This window comes from Mustela erminea, chromosome 6 (genome assembly GCF_009829155.1).
Source record: "Mustela erminea isolate mMusErm1 chromosome 6, mMusErm1.Pri, whole genome shotgun sequence".
In the NCBI taxonomy this organism is placed as follows: domain Eukaryota; kingdom Metazoa; phylum Chordata; class Mammalia; order Carnivora; family Mustelidae; genus Mustela; species Mustela erminea.
In genome coordinates, this window is record NC_045619.1 from 100734070 (window position 1) to 100753717 (window position 19648).

Below are 19648 nucleotides of genomic sequence, written 5' to 3' on the forward strand. Positions count from 1 at the left end.
CTCTACAGTTTTGGGAGGAGTTGGATCTCCATCTGGGACTTCCTGGCAAATACTCACAGGTACTTAGCAGAGTTTTTCATAAGAAATGAGGGAATTCCAATCGTAAGATTTTGTTTTCCAAATACATTTCCCAGGGATGGAACTCTCAAAGGGAATCCAGAAATAACAACTGTGGAATCTTATAACTATGTCATCACCCCAGTGTCCTGTACACTAAATGCAGAAGTTTGGGACTTACATCCAGGTCTTGTAAGATGCGTTGGGACTTCCAGGATCCTAGCTAATTGCGATTATAGCAAGCCTCCAGCTGCCTACTATGATTTGCTGTATGTATAGAGATTATGACATAGTCTGAGTATCAAACAGTTAAGAGGATCCATGAATCCCAGTCTCACAAGGAACCACAAGAAAGCAAGCATTTATTCATATCAAATACATAAGAAGATTACATTGGAAGGCGGCATTGCAAATCTTACATCATGTCACACATTGTTACCTCACACCTGAACGACTTCTCAGTGATTTGCAATTTTTCTGCATAGCACGTTATTACTTATTTGTAGTCCAGAGCTTCACCCCAATCACTGAACAAATAATAGTGCCTTGCAAATCTAAAACATCTCATTTTCTCTTTTTTTTAGACTAAATAATTATATTCCACCCAGGGGAGGCTATATTATAGTACAAAACCCCTGAGATTTTAGAAGTTTAACACAATAAAGTTTAAATACACAGACAAATGAGAAGGTGATAGGGTTAAGTAACTTTTTTTTTTTTTTTTTTTTTTGGAATGAAAGAATGGAAGGAAGGCTGTATGTGGGGTTAGGATGGATCCACAGAACAGAAGAAAGTGTGGTCAGGAGCCAACTGAAGTATGGTGATTAATGAATATTAGGATGATGGTCAGTAAAAAGTATGAATGTGGATAAAATTCATCTTTCAAGACAAGAAGTGATGTTATCATGTATATGAAAACTAGCTGCATAAGCACATGATTGTCATGGTAAATATCAGAAGAAATGTCTAAAATTGTTGCAAGTGTTATTTCTGGGAGATGGGAGTGGGAGGAGGGATTGGCTGGGCAGAGAGGGGCAGGAAACTTTATATTTCATTATAAGCCTTGGGGTTCTCTTTAAATTATGTGCATTTATTACTTTGGGAAAGATAAAAATTCATTTCAAAAACCCAAAGATATACCTGGTGAATGATACACAAGCGTAGCCGTGCTTTACGAAGTTTGATGGTATTCCTGGAGGGTACTCAGTCACTGTGCAGTGAATTCAAGGGTTACTGCTCCATCCTCCACCCGCCTCCTCTTCTCACTGGAAATGAGTTTCTCAGGGAATGTTAGTTTCAAGCAAGAGGAGGGGAGCAATTTGAATCTTAAGAAATTAGAGGTTATTAGGTGCACAAAGTGTAATACAGAAGAAGATTTAGAGGCAGGGGAGAAATAAGGGAATAAAGGAGGTTAAGAAGGAATGGAAGAGAGATGGTTCTATCAATAGGCAGACTAAGTAAACAGAAAACTCCCCAAACCACAGCTTATGTGCCATTTTATGAGTAAGTTTTCAGATGCCTTAGCAGCCTGTCTTTACACAGTAGATGCCTATTCAGTTGTAATAATGGAAACGTGGAATTCCCATGTCCCGTATCCAGGAATATTGCACATAGCAAGCATCTGATATTGTACTCTGCTCCAGACTGCGTCTCATAACTGCTTGTTTTCATGGACTTTGTCTTTTTGCACCTTGTTTTCATTTGAAAACATCACCACCCCCACAACAAAGCCAAAAAGAGACAATCATTGTTGACTCATGTAAGATTAGACAAAATGGTTTTAAATTGCATCTGGGAGGGGATTTGGACACTCCCAAAGAAAAAAGTTCATGATGGAAAAATCATTTTAAAACAGACTAGGTTTCCCCTGATCTCACTGGCTTAGTTTGGGTAGAAATAGACTAATTTGGGGGATGATTCTCAAATTTAGCATTCATCACAAACACGAGAGTTCATTAAAACACTTGCTGGGCCTCACCCCCAGAGATTCCGATTCAGCAAGTTTCTAGGTGATTCCAACAAGTTACCAGGTGATGCAGATGCTTCTAGTCTCAGACCATACTTTGAGAACCTATGGACTGATTCTTGGATGGCTTCTGGAATCCCCTGCTCACAATACCACTTGTTGCTTCAGAAACACGTCACACCGGGTGAATACCTAAGAACCTTGGCTTGGGTCCACAGCTCCATATCTTCACACAGGTGTACTGATACTGTTTCTTTCCGAAAAGACTTTGCTTTGGGGACAACTGGTAGAGTGTGTGAGGTCTTCACTGAAAGCCACCTCCAGAATGCCCTTCATGGACTGTTTGGCTTTCTTCCTGAAATCTTTTCCCAGGAGGGCATAGAGGAAGGGATTAAAGCAACTATTGGCAGATGCTAGAGCAATGGACACGTGGTCCCAAGATAGCAGAGCTTTTCCAAAGGGAGTTTCTGAGTCAAAAAACAATGATAGGACTCCAATAATGTGGTATGGAGCCCAGCAGACACAGAAGACAACCACCACAGCCATGGCCACTCGCAAGGTTTTGGTCCGAGACTTGGTGAAGCGGCCGCGTCGCATTCGGAAGATAATGAGGCCATAACAGGTCACCATGACCATAAAGGGCAGAAGGAAACCCATCACTAGTCTAGTGATGGTTATTGCCATCAGGGGTGTTAGTACTTGATTGTCATATGAAAACTGGCCTAGATCATAATCCTGGAGATTTCGGAATAGCTCATATGCGTATAAAGAGTTTCTGGAAGTACCAGAATAAAGCTCTAAATCTGTAGGGAGAAAACTCTCAGAGTTATCTGGTGGGTTAGTTCTGCGATCTTCAACAGGAAACCCACTGGGGCTTATAGATGAGACCTCACCAGCAAGAAAATTATAATATGGATATTGACTAGATAATTTAGCTGAATCCACAGGGAGTGACTCTCCAGAAGGTCTTTGAAATGTTTGAGAATAGATAGTGGTGGCTGTCCAAGGAAGATCATTTGTTTGTAAAGAGAAAGACTCTAATCCCTCATCCATTTCTCCAGGCAGGTGCACAGTGGAGTTGTCAAGAGACCCATTTTCCAGTAGATCACTGGTGAAGTCTGAATAACCAAAGGAGCTGTAGGGACTAAAATTGTAGCCACACATGTAATGGTCATCTACAGCGAATGTTTCCCGGTACACGAACACGGGCATACACATTACAAAAGCCACCATCCATATACATCCGCAGATAACGAAGGCTGTCCCCACCTTGCGGTGATTCTGGCACCAGATTGGCCTGAGGACCAAAAGACAACGATCCAGGCTAATGGCAGTCAGCAGGAAGACGCTGGCAAACATGTTGAGGATGATGATGGAGGGGATGAGCTTGCACAGGAACCAGCCATAGGGCCAGTGTCCTTGCAGCGCCAAGTGAGCCAGGGAGAAGGGCAACGAGAGGCAGCAGAGGAAGTCGGCCAGCGTGAGATGGAGAAACCAAATGGTGTTCACTGTCCGCTGCATCTTTAGGCCAGCCACCCACAGCACTAGCCCGTTGCCTGGCAACCCCAGTAAGAAAGTGAGGCTGAGAATACCCATGGAGAGAATGACTTGGGGTTCGTACCAGGGTTCTGAGGGTAGGTCAGTTGAACTGTTATCAGCGGAGGAAGGCTCCATTGCTGAACTTCTCTAAAAATATAAGCAATAATATTAAAAACTATCTTTTTCTTAAAAAGCATATCCTTAGAATTACAACCCTCCCACATAATGCTGTAGACTACAGAGGCCCCTGTTTTAGTCTGTATTCCTTAACTTCACACTGGACCACACGAAAACATTCTGTGATTGTTAAAATCTACCATATCAACTTAAATGTGTACCAAAATCATAATTTCATTTGGAAGTTCCTGTCAATGTACATTTCTCCTCTTTCTTGCAATTCCAATATCACATTCTGCACTCGTTCCTTTCCTTACCCAGTGTTCCCTACTAAAAACAATCAGGGGGCGCCTGGGTGGCTCAGTGGGTTAAGCCGCTGCCTTCGGCTCGGGTCATGATCTCAGGGTCCTGGGATCGAGTCCCGCGTCGGGCTTTCTGCTCAGCAGGGAGCCTGCTTCCATCTCTCTCTCTCTCTCTGCCTGCCTCTCCATCTACTTGTGATCTCTCTCTGTCAAATAAATAAATAAAATCTTTAAAAAAAAAAAAAACCAAGCAGGGTTCCTGGGTGGCTCAGTTGGTTAAGTGTCTTCCCTCGGCTCAGGTCATGATCCCTGGGTCCTGCCACTGCCTTCTGCCTGCCACTCCCCCTGCTTGTGCTTGCTCTCTCTCTCTGTCTGTCACATAAATAAATAATCTTAGAAAACAAAACAAGACAAAAAACAACAACAACAACAAAATAAGCTAAATGGATGAACAATAACTTTAGACCAGAGGTTCCCAGCTTTCGATCCACAAAAAGGCTTTATGGAGCTCCATCACCACCTCGAACAGTATGTAAGATTTTAAGGTTGCATATTCCCAATTCTATGAGGGTAAAAGGTCCATCCAATCCCTCCACCAGATTTTCAATGACTCACTACCACCAAAAAAGGTAATGTAGACTCAGTTGTATCTTTACTTTTTAATAAAAAGATTAAAAAGATTATTTATTTATATGAAAGAGAGAGAGAGATAGCAAGAGAGAGCATGATCAAGGAGAAGAGGGAGAAGCAGGCTCCCTGCTGAGCAGGGAGCCGATGTGGGGCTCAATCCCAGGACTCTCTAATCATGACCTGAGCTGAAGGCAGCTGCTTCACCGACTGAGCCTCCCAGGTGCCGCCCCCAGTTACATCTTCAGATATAACCTCATCTTTTCCTTTTGCTTTCAAAATTTTCAGGAGCTGTTTACTCTCTCAGCATCGATTCCCTCAACACACGTCATTTCTTTTTTGTTTTTTAAAAATGTTATTCATGAATATATACATATGTTTGCATTTATATGTATATGTGTATGCATATTTTTCTTAATTAAATTTAACAAAACTTGGTTAGTCTGTGCATATTTAAAAATTATTTAATTATGGGAAAATAAACATGACACAAAATTTACCATTCTAACCATTTTTTTAAGTATAAAGTTCAGCAGTATCAAGTATATTCACGTTATTGTACAATTAACCTCCACAGTTTTTTCACCTTGTAAAACTGAAACTCTAATTCTATTAGACAATGGTTCCCCACTTCCCTCTTCCCCCAGCCGCTGGCAAACCACCAGGCTACTTTCTGTTACTATTTGTATTTGACTACTCTAGACATTTCATATAAACGGAATTGTACAGCATTTGTCTTCTGGTGTCTGGTTTATTTCCCTTGGCATAATGTTTTCAAGGCTCATCCATGTTGTAGCATATGTCAGAATTTCTTTCTTTTTGAGGCTAAATAATATTCCATTGTATGTAAACCCCACATTTTGCTTACCCACTCATCTCTTGATGGACATCTGAATTGCTTTCATCTTTTAGCTCTTGTGAACAGTGCTGCTATGAACTGGCATTGCATATTGTTGTATAAACTGATTTCCTTTTTTCAGCTAGTTTCCACATTATGCAGTAATATTTTACCTTAAGGAATACTCAGTCTTTGTCTAGTTTTTTCTAGACGTAGTTTTTTTTCTCACCGTCCCGAAACATCTTCTGTAGCTGATTGATCCACAGTTATAGTCAATCTAGGATCACACTTTGCATCCAAATGTTATGTTTAAGTCTCTCTCTCTCTCTCCTTTTTTAACATAGTTTGTCAGGGATGCTAGCTTGTCTCAGAGTCTGTTGTTCTCACCACTCACTTTTTAACCTTTGTAATTTGTAATTTTTTAACACTTTGTAATTTGTCTTCTGACCCATCACTGGGCTAAAGTTACCTCTAAAATTATTTCTAAATAACAAATCCAAACATCGTTTTCTCTGTCTTTATCCACAACTCCATTCTCTTGGCCTCTTGACATTACCGTCCCCTAATTCCGAAGACTCCCATAAATGCACCCTACTTTATAGCTTTCTTGAACAACTCACTATTTTGGCTAATGCTGTTTACTTCTGTGTGGAATTATGTTCTTCACCTTAACCTCCTTTGTCCTGCATTCTTAATCGCTACCTGTTGAAATTCTAGCCATTCCTCAAATAAGCTCAAATGTTATTCTTCTTCGAAACCTCCTCTTAAAGTCTCAATAAGAAATTAGTTCTTCAGCCTCATAAATTTGTGTGTGTGTGTATGTGTTGAATCTCCATTTCATATTCTCTGTGCAGCGAAGCATTTTGCCTTGCATTATAATAATTATTATTTTAAAATGGTTTTATTTATTTATTTGACAGAGAGAGACCCAGCGAGAGAGGGAACACAAGGGGGCGAGTGGGAGAGGGAGAAGCAGACTTTCCACTGAGCAGGGAGCCCGATGCGGGGCTTGATCCCAGGACTCTGGGATCATGACCTGTCGTGAAGGCAGACACTTAGCAACTGAGCCACCCAGCTATTCCTGTATTATAATTATTGTCATGGCTGTTTTATCTATTATTCTGGCCTTAAATTTCATAGTGGTAAAAATGAGTCTTCTACCTAAGTGCTTGTTCTACCGAAGTTAGCACAATGGATTCTATGACATAAAGATCAAAGATGACTTCAGTGCATGGATGTTCATGTTTGGGGTTTACTTTATTTTCTTTTTCAACTAAATTTAAAATTTTTATTATTGTCCACTTAATCCATTAAATACACTGTCTCTTCTAACTTCCCTTTTGGTTTCCAGTTTCCAGTTCTTACTGGCTATAATAGCATTTTATGTTTCCTTTCATAGAGTCCAAAATATTTTTGTGACTTGGAATTTTGCTGAGCTAACCAAATGCTGTCATAGGGTCTTACACGATTAGCAGAAGTTAAAATAACCGAGTCAACAAAATAATAGAAAAGAAGAAGTGATTATCATTCTCCCTCTCTGTAGCCTTATGCACTCAAATACTCAAGTCTTATCAGGACCCCTTCTTTCCTTGCTGGGCACGGCAGCTACCCTGGTCCACTGTCCTGCTCCAGTATACATAGTCATGCCAACATCTGTGAAGTATTGAGAGAGGGATAGAATCAGAGAAGCTAGGACTAAAAAGAAACATAGCAATTATTTTTCCTTGTCTCTAGTTTTATTTTGCAGTTTTTGACACAGAAACTCAGCAAGTTAGGGGACTGTCACATATTCACAACTAGGAGGGTTATAAGATCTTAAGTCCAATAGTCTTTCTACTACAAAGAACCACAGAACTAAAAAGGCTTCGGTATTGTAATTATTAACAATAACATGGGAAAGGTACCGAGAGCTGCACAAACTGAAGTAATAAAGACTGAAAAGAAAGTCATCTGGGTGGGTCATTCTGTTAAGCAACTGACTCTTGATTTTGGCCCAGATCATGTTCTTAGGGTCATGGGATGGAGCCCCGCATTGGGAAGGATCTGCTGGAGATTGTCTCCCTGTGCCCCTGCCCACTCCCCCTTGTGCTCTCTCCCCCTAAAATAAATAAATAAATCTTTAAAAAATAGATTAAAAAGAGCAAGATTCCAATATAAATAAAGCCATAGGTATGAACTATATTTTAAATATCACATATCATCTGCCTTGAAAGTATGTATAAATCAGTCTTAAAAATCTTTCAGAATAAACAAGATCACTTTTTGCATTTCTCCAAGTGTTTTGGCTGAAAGATACCTCTACATTTGCGACTGGTAGACCCCTTTCTTCCTCTTTCCTTCCTTCTTTCTTTTTTAGTTTTAAATACTACATTGGCCAAAAGTAGTTAAAAGGATAAAGACATTCCTGAAACTAAAATTCAGTTATAACAGGACAAGAAAGTAGATTCCATAATCAAATACTAATGATAGGGAGACAGAGTTGGTAACAATAAAGGATAAGTAGGGGCACCTGGGTGGCTCAGTGAGTTAAGCCTCTGCCTTCAGCTCAGGTCATGATCTCAGGGTCCTGGGATCTAGCCCCGTGTCGGGCTCTCTGCTCAGCAGGGAGACTGCTTTCCCCACCCTTCTCTCTGCCTGCCTCTCTGCTTACTTGTGATCTCTGTCTGTCAAATAAATAAATAAAATCTTAAAAAAAATAATAAGCAAAAGAATTTAAAAAAAAGAGGAAATAGGAGTGAGAAAAAATATATATAAAAAGGCAACTGACTTGAAGAATTAGCTCTTGTGAAAAGCTGGACTCAAAATTCAGAAAGAGACACATAGCCGATTTAAGAGGAAAAAATGGCATAAAATTCACTATTTGTTCTAGAATGAAAATATGAAGAATGAAGATAATTTAGAACATGGGATATTTAGTAAAAGAAAGATGGATATGGAGATAAAACAAAAGAAAGAAAAGTTGGGGAAGGAATGGGGGGAAGAGGAGATAACGACCCTCAAATCATTATCAGTAATAAACAGAAGAAGCACAAGTTGTCTGGTGAATGTAGGTTTTCTTACCAAAACCCTGAGACAGTAGCTGACGGCCTCAGCACAGGTCTGGAGGTCCCCACAAATCCCGTGTGGGTCTCATACTTACCCACAATCAAGCTATGAAGTATGTTTAGGAAATTTGCTGAGCGCTTCCTTTTCCCTCTCTTCGCTTCTTGTGATACAGGAAACTCCACACTTTTGACTACTATCTGACTTCACAGGATGAGTTTTGAAATGAGTCACTCCTCAATGTTTCAGATAAGAAAAGTAAAAAAAAAAAGCAGAAGTGGGAGGGCATAATTGTTTTCTGCAGAACACAGAATACGGCTAAAGAGAGAATTTCTGTACATAAGCTTCTCACTTGGTAGGTTTTTGCTTGCGTTTTAGAAACGCATACACATGACCCTATGCTATGTAAGGGTGGGGGTGCTGAGTGGCTGGAAGGCGTGACCGGCATAATCCCGATATAAGAACCTCAAATAACATCTCCTGAATGCTTATTATGTGTAAAGAAACATGCCGTTCCAAAATCGGATTAATTTAACTATGTTCTAATATTGAGAGGTCCACAATCTAGTAGGAGTAAGCACCTATACACACCCAAGATCCCCCTTCAATACAACCCAGACTATGATGGCAGAAGTGCCAGTAGAAGTAAAATAGTACAACATAACAGAAAGGCTTCGTTTAGCCTGGGACAATCTAGGAAAGTCTTAAGGTAGAAGTAAGATCTGGGTAGATCCTTAAAGACTTTTAAAAAAATTTATTTATTTTTTAAACTTCTTTCCAGAATTCATTGTTTATGCACCACACCCAGTGCTCCATGCAATATGTGCCCTCCTTAATACCACCACCAGGCTTACCCACCCACCCACCCACCCTCTCCTCCCAAACCCTCAGTTAGTTCCTCAGAGTCCATAGTCTCTCATGGTTCATCTCCTCCTCTAATTTCCCCCAACTCCCTTCTCCTCTCCATTTCCCTATGTCATCCGTGTTATTCCTTATGCTCCACAAATAAGTGAAACCATATGAAAATTGACTCTCTCTGCTTGACTTATTTCACTCAGCATAATCTCTTCCAGTCCCATCCATGTTGATACAAAAGTTGGATATTCATCCTTTCTGATGGAAGCATAATACTCCATAGTGTATATGGACCACATCTTCTTTATCCATTCGTCTGTTGAAGGGCACCTTGGTTCTTTCCACAGTTTGGTGATTGTAGCCATTGCTGCTATGAACATTGGAGTACAGATGGCCCTTCTTTTTACTACATCTGTATCTTTGGGGTAAATACCCAGTAGTGCGATTGCAGGGTCATAGGGTATCTCTATTTTTAATTTCTTGAGGAATCTCCACACTGTTTTCCAAAGTGGCTGCATCAACTTGCATTCCCACCAACAGTGTAGGAGGGTTCCCCTTTCTCCCCATCCTTTCCAGAACATGTTGTTTACTGTCTTGCTAATTTTCGCCATTCTAACTGGTGTAAGGTGGTATCTCAGTGTGGTTTTGATTTGAATCTCCCTGATGGCAAGTGATGATAACAATTTTTTCATGTGTCTGTTAGCCATTTGTATGTCGTCATTGGAGAAGTATCTGTTTATGACTTCTGCCCATTTTTTGACATGATTATCTGTTTTGTGTGTATTGAGTTTAAGGAGTTCTTTATAGACCTTGGATATCAGCCCTTTGTACTGTTAAAGACTTTTAAAAAAAAATTTCATTTTATTTGAGAGAAAGCACAAGCTTGGGCAAGGGGAGGGGCAAAGGGAGAGAGAGGATACCAAGCAGATGCCATGCTCAGCGCAGAGCCCAACAGGAGTTTTGATCTCATGACTATGAGATCTTGACCTGAGAAGAAACCGAGAGTAGGACGTTTAACTGGTCAAGCTACCCAGGCATCCCTGGGCAGGTCCTTAAAGATCTCTATAGACAGGAGAAGCTGATATGCTATTTAGAATGTTCAAGTGGAGAAAAATGAGAGGCAGGTGGGTGGGAGAATGTTTCGGGTATTGGGGATGGACAGAATAGTCAATCAACTAGATTGTTTCATCAAGAAGGCATACAGAAGATTGAAGCAATGATTCCAGCTTAAAATATACATCTTAAAAATTCTCACTCACATTGTTCTTTTACATGTATGCATATGAAATAAAATTCACTTGGGTCAAATGTATTTGAAGACTGTTGCCTGGGGTAAAGGCTTCAGTCCATATTAATCAACTTACTGTTCAAACAATATCTGCTTCTCCTCTTGTTTGCAGAGAAATCACCATGAAATTTTTTAAGACAGAAAGACCCAAGAAAAATGCCAAGAGAGTGATTGATTGACTGATGATTGATGTCCATTGTTATCTAATGACAGAGTAGTACATATAAAGAAGATTAATTGAAATAATACAAAAGTTAAAGGGTAAAAGAATGAAAGTTTTTATTTCCAATTCCGCTGCCTAGAAGTAACTATTTTTAATAGCTTCACATTCATTCTTTGTAAATTTTTTCTAAGTAGAACACATATCTTTTAAAAAGGTAGTTTCAAGCAAAAATGGGATTATAATTTACATGTGATTTTATGATCTGCTTTTTTGCTTAACAATATGTCAGAACATATTTCGATGTTGGTGCATATAATTCTATTAATTATATTCTGTTTTTTAAAAAAAATATTTTATTTATTTATTTGACAGAGAGAGATACAGTGAGAGAAGGAACACAAGCAGGGAGAGTGAGAGCGGGAGAAGCAGACTCCCCGCCATGCAGGGATCCTGATGTGGGGCTCAATCCCAGGACCCTGGGATCATGCCCTGAGCCAAAGGCAGATGGTTAAGACTGAGCCACCCAGGCACCCCATATTCTGTTTTTTTTATTTTAATCTAGTATTTGGAAACATGGAATAATGAAGGTATTCAGAAAGCACAAATAGTGAGCATACAAAAGATAGTATTCTCATAAGTGTGCATATATACACATTTTATATATATACACATATATACATAAAATAATTCATTCTCATGTTAAAAAAAAACCTTTAAATATAGAAGAACTAAAATGAAATGAAAACTGAAATTTCCAGAATACCTAGCTATCCTATTGTTACTCCCTGGAGGAAACTCTTTCATAAATATAAATGCAATTACATTACATATATTGTCTTATGCTTTTTCTATTTACCTTTTCATATCTGGACATAGTAGTCCACATCATTTTTTAAAAGATTTTATTTATTAATTTGACAGACAGAGATCATAAGTAGGCAGAGCAGCAGGTGGCAGGAGCGGGGGATGAGGGCTCCCTGCCGAGCAGAGAGCCTGATGCGGGGCTCGATCCCAGGACTCTGGGATCATGATCTGAGCTGAAGGCAGAGGCCTAACCTACTGAGCCACCCAGGTCCCCCCACATAATATTTTTTAAATTGGTCCATATTATCCCTTTAATCAGTTAGTCCTCTGTTGATGAATAGTCTGTTTTTTTTTTTTTTTTAAAGATTATTTATTTATTTATTTGACAGAGAGAGAGAGATCACAAGTAGGCAGAGAGGCAGGCAGAGAGAGAGAGGAGGAAGCAGGCTCCCTGCTGAGCAGAGAGCCCGATGCGGGACTCCATCCCAGGACCCTGAGATCATGACCTGAGCCGAAGGCAGCGGCTTAATCCACTGAGCCACCCAGGCGCCCGAATAGTCTGTTTTTATAATTCTTTTTTTTCAAAGATTTATTTATTTATTTTAGCGAGAGAGAAAGAGAGAGAGAGTTCAAACATGAGCAGGGGGAGGGGCAAAGGGGAAGGGAGAGTTGGAAAGAGAATCTCAAGCAGACTCCCTGTTGAGATCAGAGTCCTACCCAGGGCTCTTGATCTTACCACCCTGACATCATGACCTGAGTTGAAACAAAGAATCCGATGCTCAATGACTGAGTCACAGGGTGCCCTATTTTTTTAAATCAACTTTTAAAGCAGTTACAAACAATGCTCCAATGAGTACTTTACTTTTGTATTTTACACATCCATGAACACTTTTGTAGAATAGGTTCCGAGAGTTATAACTGCTAAGTCTAAGAGTATGTGCATTTATATTTTTGAAAGATATATAATTTCCTACTACAGAGATTCCATCAATTTATACTTTCACTGATAGTGGTGAGAATATCTTTTTTTTTTTGAGAGCATCTTTTCCACTTGCAAAAGGTAAGGTCTTTATCATTAAGTTCAGTATCATAAACATGTACTCTGCTCCTACCACAGACGCTATACTTTGTGCTGTAGGAGATACGGATACAATGAGATATATACATTATTATAACCTAATAAGGGCTGCTGGGTCACTCTGGAAAGCAGTATGGAGGTTCCTCAAAAAGTTGAAAATGGAGCTACAACCCAGCAATTGCACTATTGGGTATTTACCCCCAAAATACAAATGTATCAATCTGAAGGGGCATGTGCACCCTAATGTTTACAGCAGCAATGTCCACAATAGCCAAACTTTGGAAAGAGCCTAGATGTCCATCAACAGATGAATGGATGAAGAAGATGTGTATATATGTGTACACACACACACACACACACACACACACTCACACACACGGAGAGAGAAATATTATGCAGCCATCAAAAACAAAATCTTGTCATTTGCAAAGATGTGGATGGAACTAGAAGATATTATGCTAAATGAAATAAGTCAATCAGAGAAAGACAGTATCAGACAATCTCACTCATATGTGGAATTTGATAAACAAGGCAGAGGATCATAAGGAAAGAGAGGAAAAAAATGAAACAAGACAAAACCAGAGAGGGGGACAAACCATGAGAGACTTTTAATCTTAGGAAACAAGCTGAGGGTTGCTGTAGTGGAGGGGACTGGAGGGATGGGGTGGCTGGGTGATGGACATTGGGGAGGGTATGTGCTATGGTGAGTGCTGTGAATTGTGTAAGACTGATGAACCACAGACTTGTGTCCCTGAAACAAATAATACATTATCTGTTAATAAAAATATTTAAAAAATCTTTCTATAGAAAAATAAAATATTTTATCCAGTAAAAAAAAAAGGGTGCTGCTGGGAGGTTCCCAATGTGCCCAGAAACATGAGAGAAATACTAATTCTTACTGAAGCAAACTGACCACTGAAGAGGTAGCACTTGAGCTAGACTTTAAAGATGGGTAGAAATTTTACAGGCCCTTGTAGTGCAGAAAAAATAACATTTTATCTGTTTCTCTGCCCTATGAGGTCATGACTTTGTTTCTATGTCCAATGCCTGTTACATTCTTGGTATAACATATGGGAATGAATGAATGAATGAATGAATGAATGAATGAATGAATGAAAGAAAGAATGAATATGTGGTTGAAAAGGATGTTGACTTTTGAATATAATTCAAAGATTTCAGAGTCTTTAAGGTTGTTTCTCAAGTGGATTCAGTCTTTCTAAAGATTATAAAGCAATTATATCTGTCCTTTTTTATAAAGTACTAGTTGTTTTGTGGTGTAATGTTGAAAAATTAGGGAAACTTATGTGGTTATCTTTTGTTTCCTTTTTTTTTTCTTTAACATTTTGTTTGTTTGAGAGACTGAGAGAGAGAGCACGAGCAGGAGAAAGGGCAGAGAGAGAGGGAGGGACAAGCAGACTCCCTGGTGAGTATGGAGCCCAACACAGGGATTGACGCAGAGTTTGATTTCAGGACCTTGGGATCATGACTTGAGCCAAAATCAAGATTTGGAGGCTTAACTGACTGAACCGTCAGTCAGTCCCATGTTTTCTCCTTTTGAATATCTAAATTATAAACATCTAAGCAGAGATTAGATGCTCTAGAAAGAATGAAATCTTGGATATATATTACAAAGTCAGTCATATTAAAACCTTTTATGAGCTACTGATTAATTCTACATTTTCAGTGATGGCAATTTGTATTTGCCTGGCCAAATTAAAATCTTTGGAATCACAGAACCTCTAGCCTTTTTTGCCTGAGAGAATTAAAAAATAAACATACAACAAAGTTTCTGCCCTTAAGGACTTTGATGAAAACTGAGTTTGAATCCCAGCTTTGCCAGTTCATTTTGTGACTGTACAGAAATGATTTAAACTCTGTTTTCATTTCCTCACCTGCAAAATGGGGATTGTGTCAGATTTTATCTATTGAACTGAAGCCCATTCCCATCTTTCCTTACTATCTCTCTATTGGAAGCCTGGGCACCACATTTCCTAGACCTTCTCTCTAGTGGAATTCTGAATAGGCTTTACCAGAAGGTCTATGCTAATGTGCTATCGGATTGTGAAAGGTAAAGGGAAACATTGCATTTGATTCTGGAACTTAGTTTGTTCACCATGACTGCAAATCTTTTTTTAAAAATTTAATTGATGCATTAACTAATCTCTAAACACAATGTGGGGCTCAAACTCACAAACAGGAGATCAAGAGCCACATGCTCCACTGACTGAGGCAGACAGCTGCCCAGGATTGCAAATCTATTTTACTTATTTTAGTTTATTATTTATTTATTTACTTATTTGTTTATTTATGTTAGAGACAGTGAGTGTGTGTACACATGTGAGTGGGTTGGGGGTAGGGTATAAGGAGAGGAAGAGAGAATTTTAAGCAGACTCCACACCCAACAGGGAGCCTGTCATGGGTTTGATCTCACGCACTGAGATCATGACCTGAGCTGAAATCAAGTTGGCCACTTAACAGAGAGCCACTAGGCGCCTTGCAAATCTGTTTTAAAAGTAAAAAAGAACAAAAACCATAAAACAGACTAAACATTAAAACTATATGTATAACTATATTATACACACACACACACACACACATGCACACACATACAGAAAGAGATTGATTGAACAGGGAATCCTTTAGCTTCTGGCTCTGTAGCAGAATACAACTGTGGTAACTCCTGCAAAGGGGATGGGACACGTGGCTGAGGCAGCTGCTGGCTCCTGTGGGCTCTAGTGGGATTACTGGTTCCTCAGACCTATGCATTCTTAGATGCCTGGGACAGCAGCAAGAGCCCTCAGCCTCAAAGCCAAAGGCATACTTGCCCATTCTAGGTGACATGCTTCTCCAATTCTAGGGGAGCAGTCACCCGCAATTCTATCATCTCCTCCCCTTTTATCCTTCTAGCGCTCCCAACGCTTTCATAACCAGGTCCTTATATTAAATACCCTGTTTGATGTACCTACAATGGTTTCTCTTTTCCTGGATGGGTAATGACTGATTTAGGGGAATATTCACTGTACTCTGTAGGATTGTTAGGAGTTGATAAATGCATGCCAAGCCCTTGAAAGAGAGTTGGCACATAGGACTCAATAAATGTTAGTAATTATGCCAAAAACATTACGTGGCTTCCAGTCTTGCCTATTATATCACAACCACTCTCCCAGCTTGGACATGTAACAAATAACTTACAGAATGTTCTTTTCCCATTGTTAAGACATGTCCTTTCTGTCAAATCAAATCCTAGCCCATGGCCCTTCAGGAATGTGGATTAGATGTACTCCCTTCTTCCTCTAGCACATAGCTATAGTAGAACCAAGAAGGGAAACAAATTGAAGAAGAAAGTCACTCAGAAAGGAAAGTAATTCAGTTGAAAAGTAGATAAAACAAAGCAAAAAACCTGTTCATCCCATCAAAGTATCTGATGCACGTATGCCTAGATCTTGAAAGAAGTCAGTCAAGTTCAGCATGATAAATCATTCAGATCTGAGTGGTTTAAAGAAAAGTAAATGTTTCCTCTATTGATTTATTGGTTATTATTTTTCCATTATAGTATGTACCTAGGATAGCCAAGGGAGGGAGATTGAAGGGGAAGGGAACTGAGTCCACCCACATTTTTCACGAACACCGTTTGGGGTTTTCATTCGGTGAAACTGAAAGTGGACAAGGGGACAAGCTTTTGGTTTGTGCTTTATCTAATCTGATGAGAAGCCATAGTCCCTATGGCCCCTGTTTTTTGATGGGGACAGGATTCAGGACTGTTGAGGAACACATAGCTCTCCTAAGTGTAAGTCTACATAACTTGTTGAGTAAACTTTGGTGGATTTTGTATGTTAGCTATCCTACTTGTGCATTATTTAGAAAGTGGCGATGGGCATTAAGGAGGGCATGTGTTGCGATGAGCACTGGGTGTTATACGCAACTGACGAATTGTTGAACACTACATCAAAAACTAATGATGCACTGCATGTTGGCTAGCTGAACATAAAAATAAAAAATAAAAAAAGAAAATGTCTTCATTTCTTTTCTTTTTCCTTATGTCATCTTCAGTAAAAAGCAACAGAAGGTGGTGATACTGTGTTGGGAAACCACCCAGTGTTCCCCTCTGGTAGGAAAAAAACCCTCCACTTCTCCCTTTTCTGTGTATCTCCTTCATACAGCCGACATTTCATTTCTGACACTTCTGGTCACCACACTTGTGGGCTTTTTTTTTTTTTTTTCCTTGCCACATCAAACAATTCCGTGAGACTAGCTGGTGTCAATTTAACTCAATTCCACCTCATCTACCTGGAGATAGTGTTTCATCCCACAGACTGAGGACCAAGTCCCACAGGACTGCTCTTCACTAATGGTGCTAATGGCAAGGGGCAGGTCCCACGATTACTCATGACTTCTGTGCCCCACGGCTACAAACTGGACATTCCAATGACCTCCTCCCCCTCGGGTTGCTTTATTTACTATAGTGGTTCACAGAACTCAGGGAAACTCATACTTATGTTTATCAGTTTATTAAAGAATGCAAGAAAGAATACATGTGTACAGCTAGATGAAGAGATACATAGGTGATAGCCCTATGAACTTCCGCCCCTGGCGAGGTGGAACATGTCACCTTCCCAGTGTGGCTGTGCTCACCAACCTGGAAGTTCTTTGAATCTCACACTTTTTTTTTTTTTAATAAAGTTTTTTTAAAAATTTATTTATTTGACAGACAGAAACCACAAGTAGGCAGAGAGGCAGGCAGAGAGAGGGGGAGGCAGGCTCCCCGCTGAGCAGAGAGCCCGATGCCGGGGCTCAATCCCAGGACCCTGAGATCATGACCCGAGCTGAAGGCAGAGGCTTCAACCCACTGAGCCACCCAGGCGCCCACTTTTGGGGTTTTTATGACATTTTCCTCACACAGGTGTGATCAATTATTAACTCCTTTTCCCACTCTTCTAGCTTCTCAAGGAGGGTGGGGGATGGGGCAGAAAATTTCAAGCTTCGAATCATGGCTTTGTCTCTCCAGAACCCTCATCTGGGAGCCATCTGGAAGCCTACCCAGAACTGCCTCATAAAGAAAAGTCACTCCTGTCACCCATGGGTTACAAGAGTTTCAGGACCCCTGTGTCAGGAATCCAGTTCAAAGACCAAATATATAGCTCCTAATGCTCTTATCACTTGGGAAGTTACAAGGGTTTTAGGAGCTCTACGTACAGAACTAGGGGCAGAGATCAAGATACATATTTATTATAAGTCACAATATCACACGTGGCCATTTCAGATGAGATATTCCTTATATATTTGCCACATTTGCCAGCCATTGAGGGAAAAATCTTGTTAGAATGGTAGCTCCATTTTATTTTTAATTTTTAAGAAATATTTTATTTATTTATTTGACAGAGAGAGAGAGAAAGAGACAGCAAGAGAGGAAACACAAGCAGGGGGACAGAGAGAGAAAGATTGAGAGAGAGAAGCAGGCTTCCCGCTGAGCAGGGAGCCCAGTGTGTTGTTCCATTCCAGGATCCTGGAATCATGACCTGAGCCAAAGGCAGAGGTTTAATGACTGAGTCACCCAGGAGCCCTGGTAACTCCATTTTAGTTATTATGTTCTCTGTTGTGTAGCTTCTGAAATACTGAAAATCAATGTGTCAGTGCTTATCTTAACCTAAATGAACATGGTAACTCTTGTTTCAAATGTGAAGTAGTATCAATAGTAGTAATAACTTACACCCTGAGAGTTTATCTACCAGACACTGTGCTAAGCTCTTCATTGGTTTCACATATATAGCTCTCCCAACTGCCCGGTGATGAGATAGGTACTAATATTAGTATCTTGTCATCAAAAACGACATTGAGTTGCAAAGAGGCTAGTGAGTTATCCATGTGCATGCCACCATGTAAATGGCAGAATTCAAACCAGACAGCTGGCCTGCAGAGCCTATCCTCTTAGACACCTTGCTCCTGCATGAGTGCTCTATTCTTTCAGTATTCATGGTAGTTTATGCTCCGCAAAGTCACCAAGAACACTGAATTGGCAAGTTCTGAACCACTGCTAATAGAGGAAATCCAGATATCATAGCATTCTGGTCAACTGATCGCTATACATTGATCCTTGAACGTCATAGGAGTTAGGAGAGCTGACCCTCCACACAGCCGAAAATTCACATGTTATATTTGATTCCCCCTAACGTAACTGTGAACAGTCTACCATTGACTAGAAGCCTTACCAATAATAGTGATCGACACACATTTTGTATATGTATTATATGCTGTATTCTTACAATAAAGTAAGATAGCAAAAAGAAAATGTTATTAAGAAATGTTTATAGCAGCAATGGCCACGGTCGCCAAACTGTGGAAAGAACCAAGATGCCCTTCAATGGACGAATGAATAAGGAAGATATGGTCCATATACACTATGGAGTATTATGCCTCCATCAGAAAGGATGAATACCCAACTTTTGTAGCAACATGGACGGGACTGGAAGAGATTATGCTGAGTGAAATAAGTCAAGCAGAGAGAGTCAATTATCATATGGTTTCACTTATTTGTGGATCATAAGGAATAACACGGATGACATAGGGAAATGGAGTGGAGAAGGGAGTTGGGGGAAATTGGAAGGGGAGGTGAACCATGAGAGACTGTGGACTCTGAAATCATTCTGAGGGGTTTGAAGTGGTGGGGGGTGGGAGGTTGGGGGAACTGGGTGGTGGGTATTAGAGAGGGCACAGATTGCATGGAGCACTGGGTGCGGTGCAAAAATAATGAATACTGTTATACTGAAAATTAAAAAAAATAAAGAAGAAAGAAAATCATAAAGATGGGGCACCTGGGTGGCTCAGTCGGTTAAGCATCTGTTTTTGGCTTGGGTCATGATCCTGGAGTCCTGGGATTGAGCTCTTTGTCATCAGGGTCCCTGCTCAGCAGAAGTTTGCTTCTCCTTCTCTCTCTGCTGCTACTCGGGCGTTCTGCTTGGGGGGCTGTTTTAAACA

At 40.1% G+C, this 19648-nt stretch overlaps 1 protein-coding gene across 2 annotated transcripts; it reads right to left on the reverse strand.

Annotated features, from left to right (window-relative positions):
* Positions 1–788: 788 nt before the first annotated feature.
* C3AR1 (complement C3a receptor 1) lies at positions 789–8643 on the reverse strand. 2 transcript variants are annotated; one of them, XM_032348883.1, is made up of 2 exons: positions 8586–8643; positions 789–3709 (listed from the first exon to the last, which is right to left on the reverse strand). In XM_032348883.1, the coding sequence occupies exon 2, from the start codon at positions 3695–3697 to the stop codon at positions 2252–2254; it is 1446 nt and encodes a 481-aa protein (XP_032204774.1). In that variant the 5' UTR covers positions 3698–3709; positions 8586–8643; the 3' UTR covers positions 789–2251. The 2 variants fall into 2 exon arrangements, with proteins under 2 accessions (XP_032204774.1, XP_032204773.1); XM_032348882.1 differs by having other exon boundaries at positions 8507–8596.
* Positions 8644–19648: the final 11005 nt, after the last annotated feature.

What these genes read in the sequence shown, in the direction of transcription:
- C3AR1 (XM_032348883.1), bottom strand. Translation starts at nt 3,697, where the DNA reads ATGGAGCCTTCCTCCGCTGATAACAGTTCAACTGACCTACCCTCAGAA.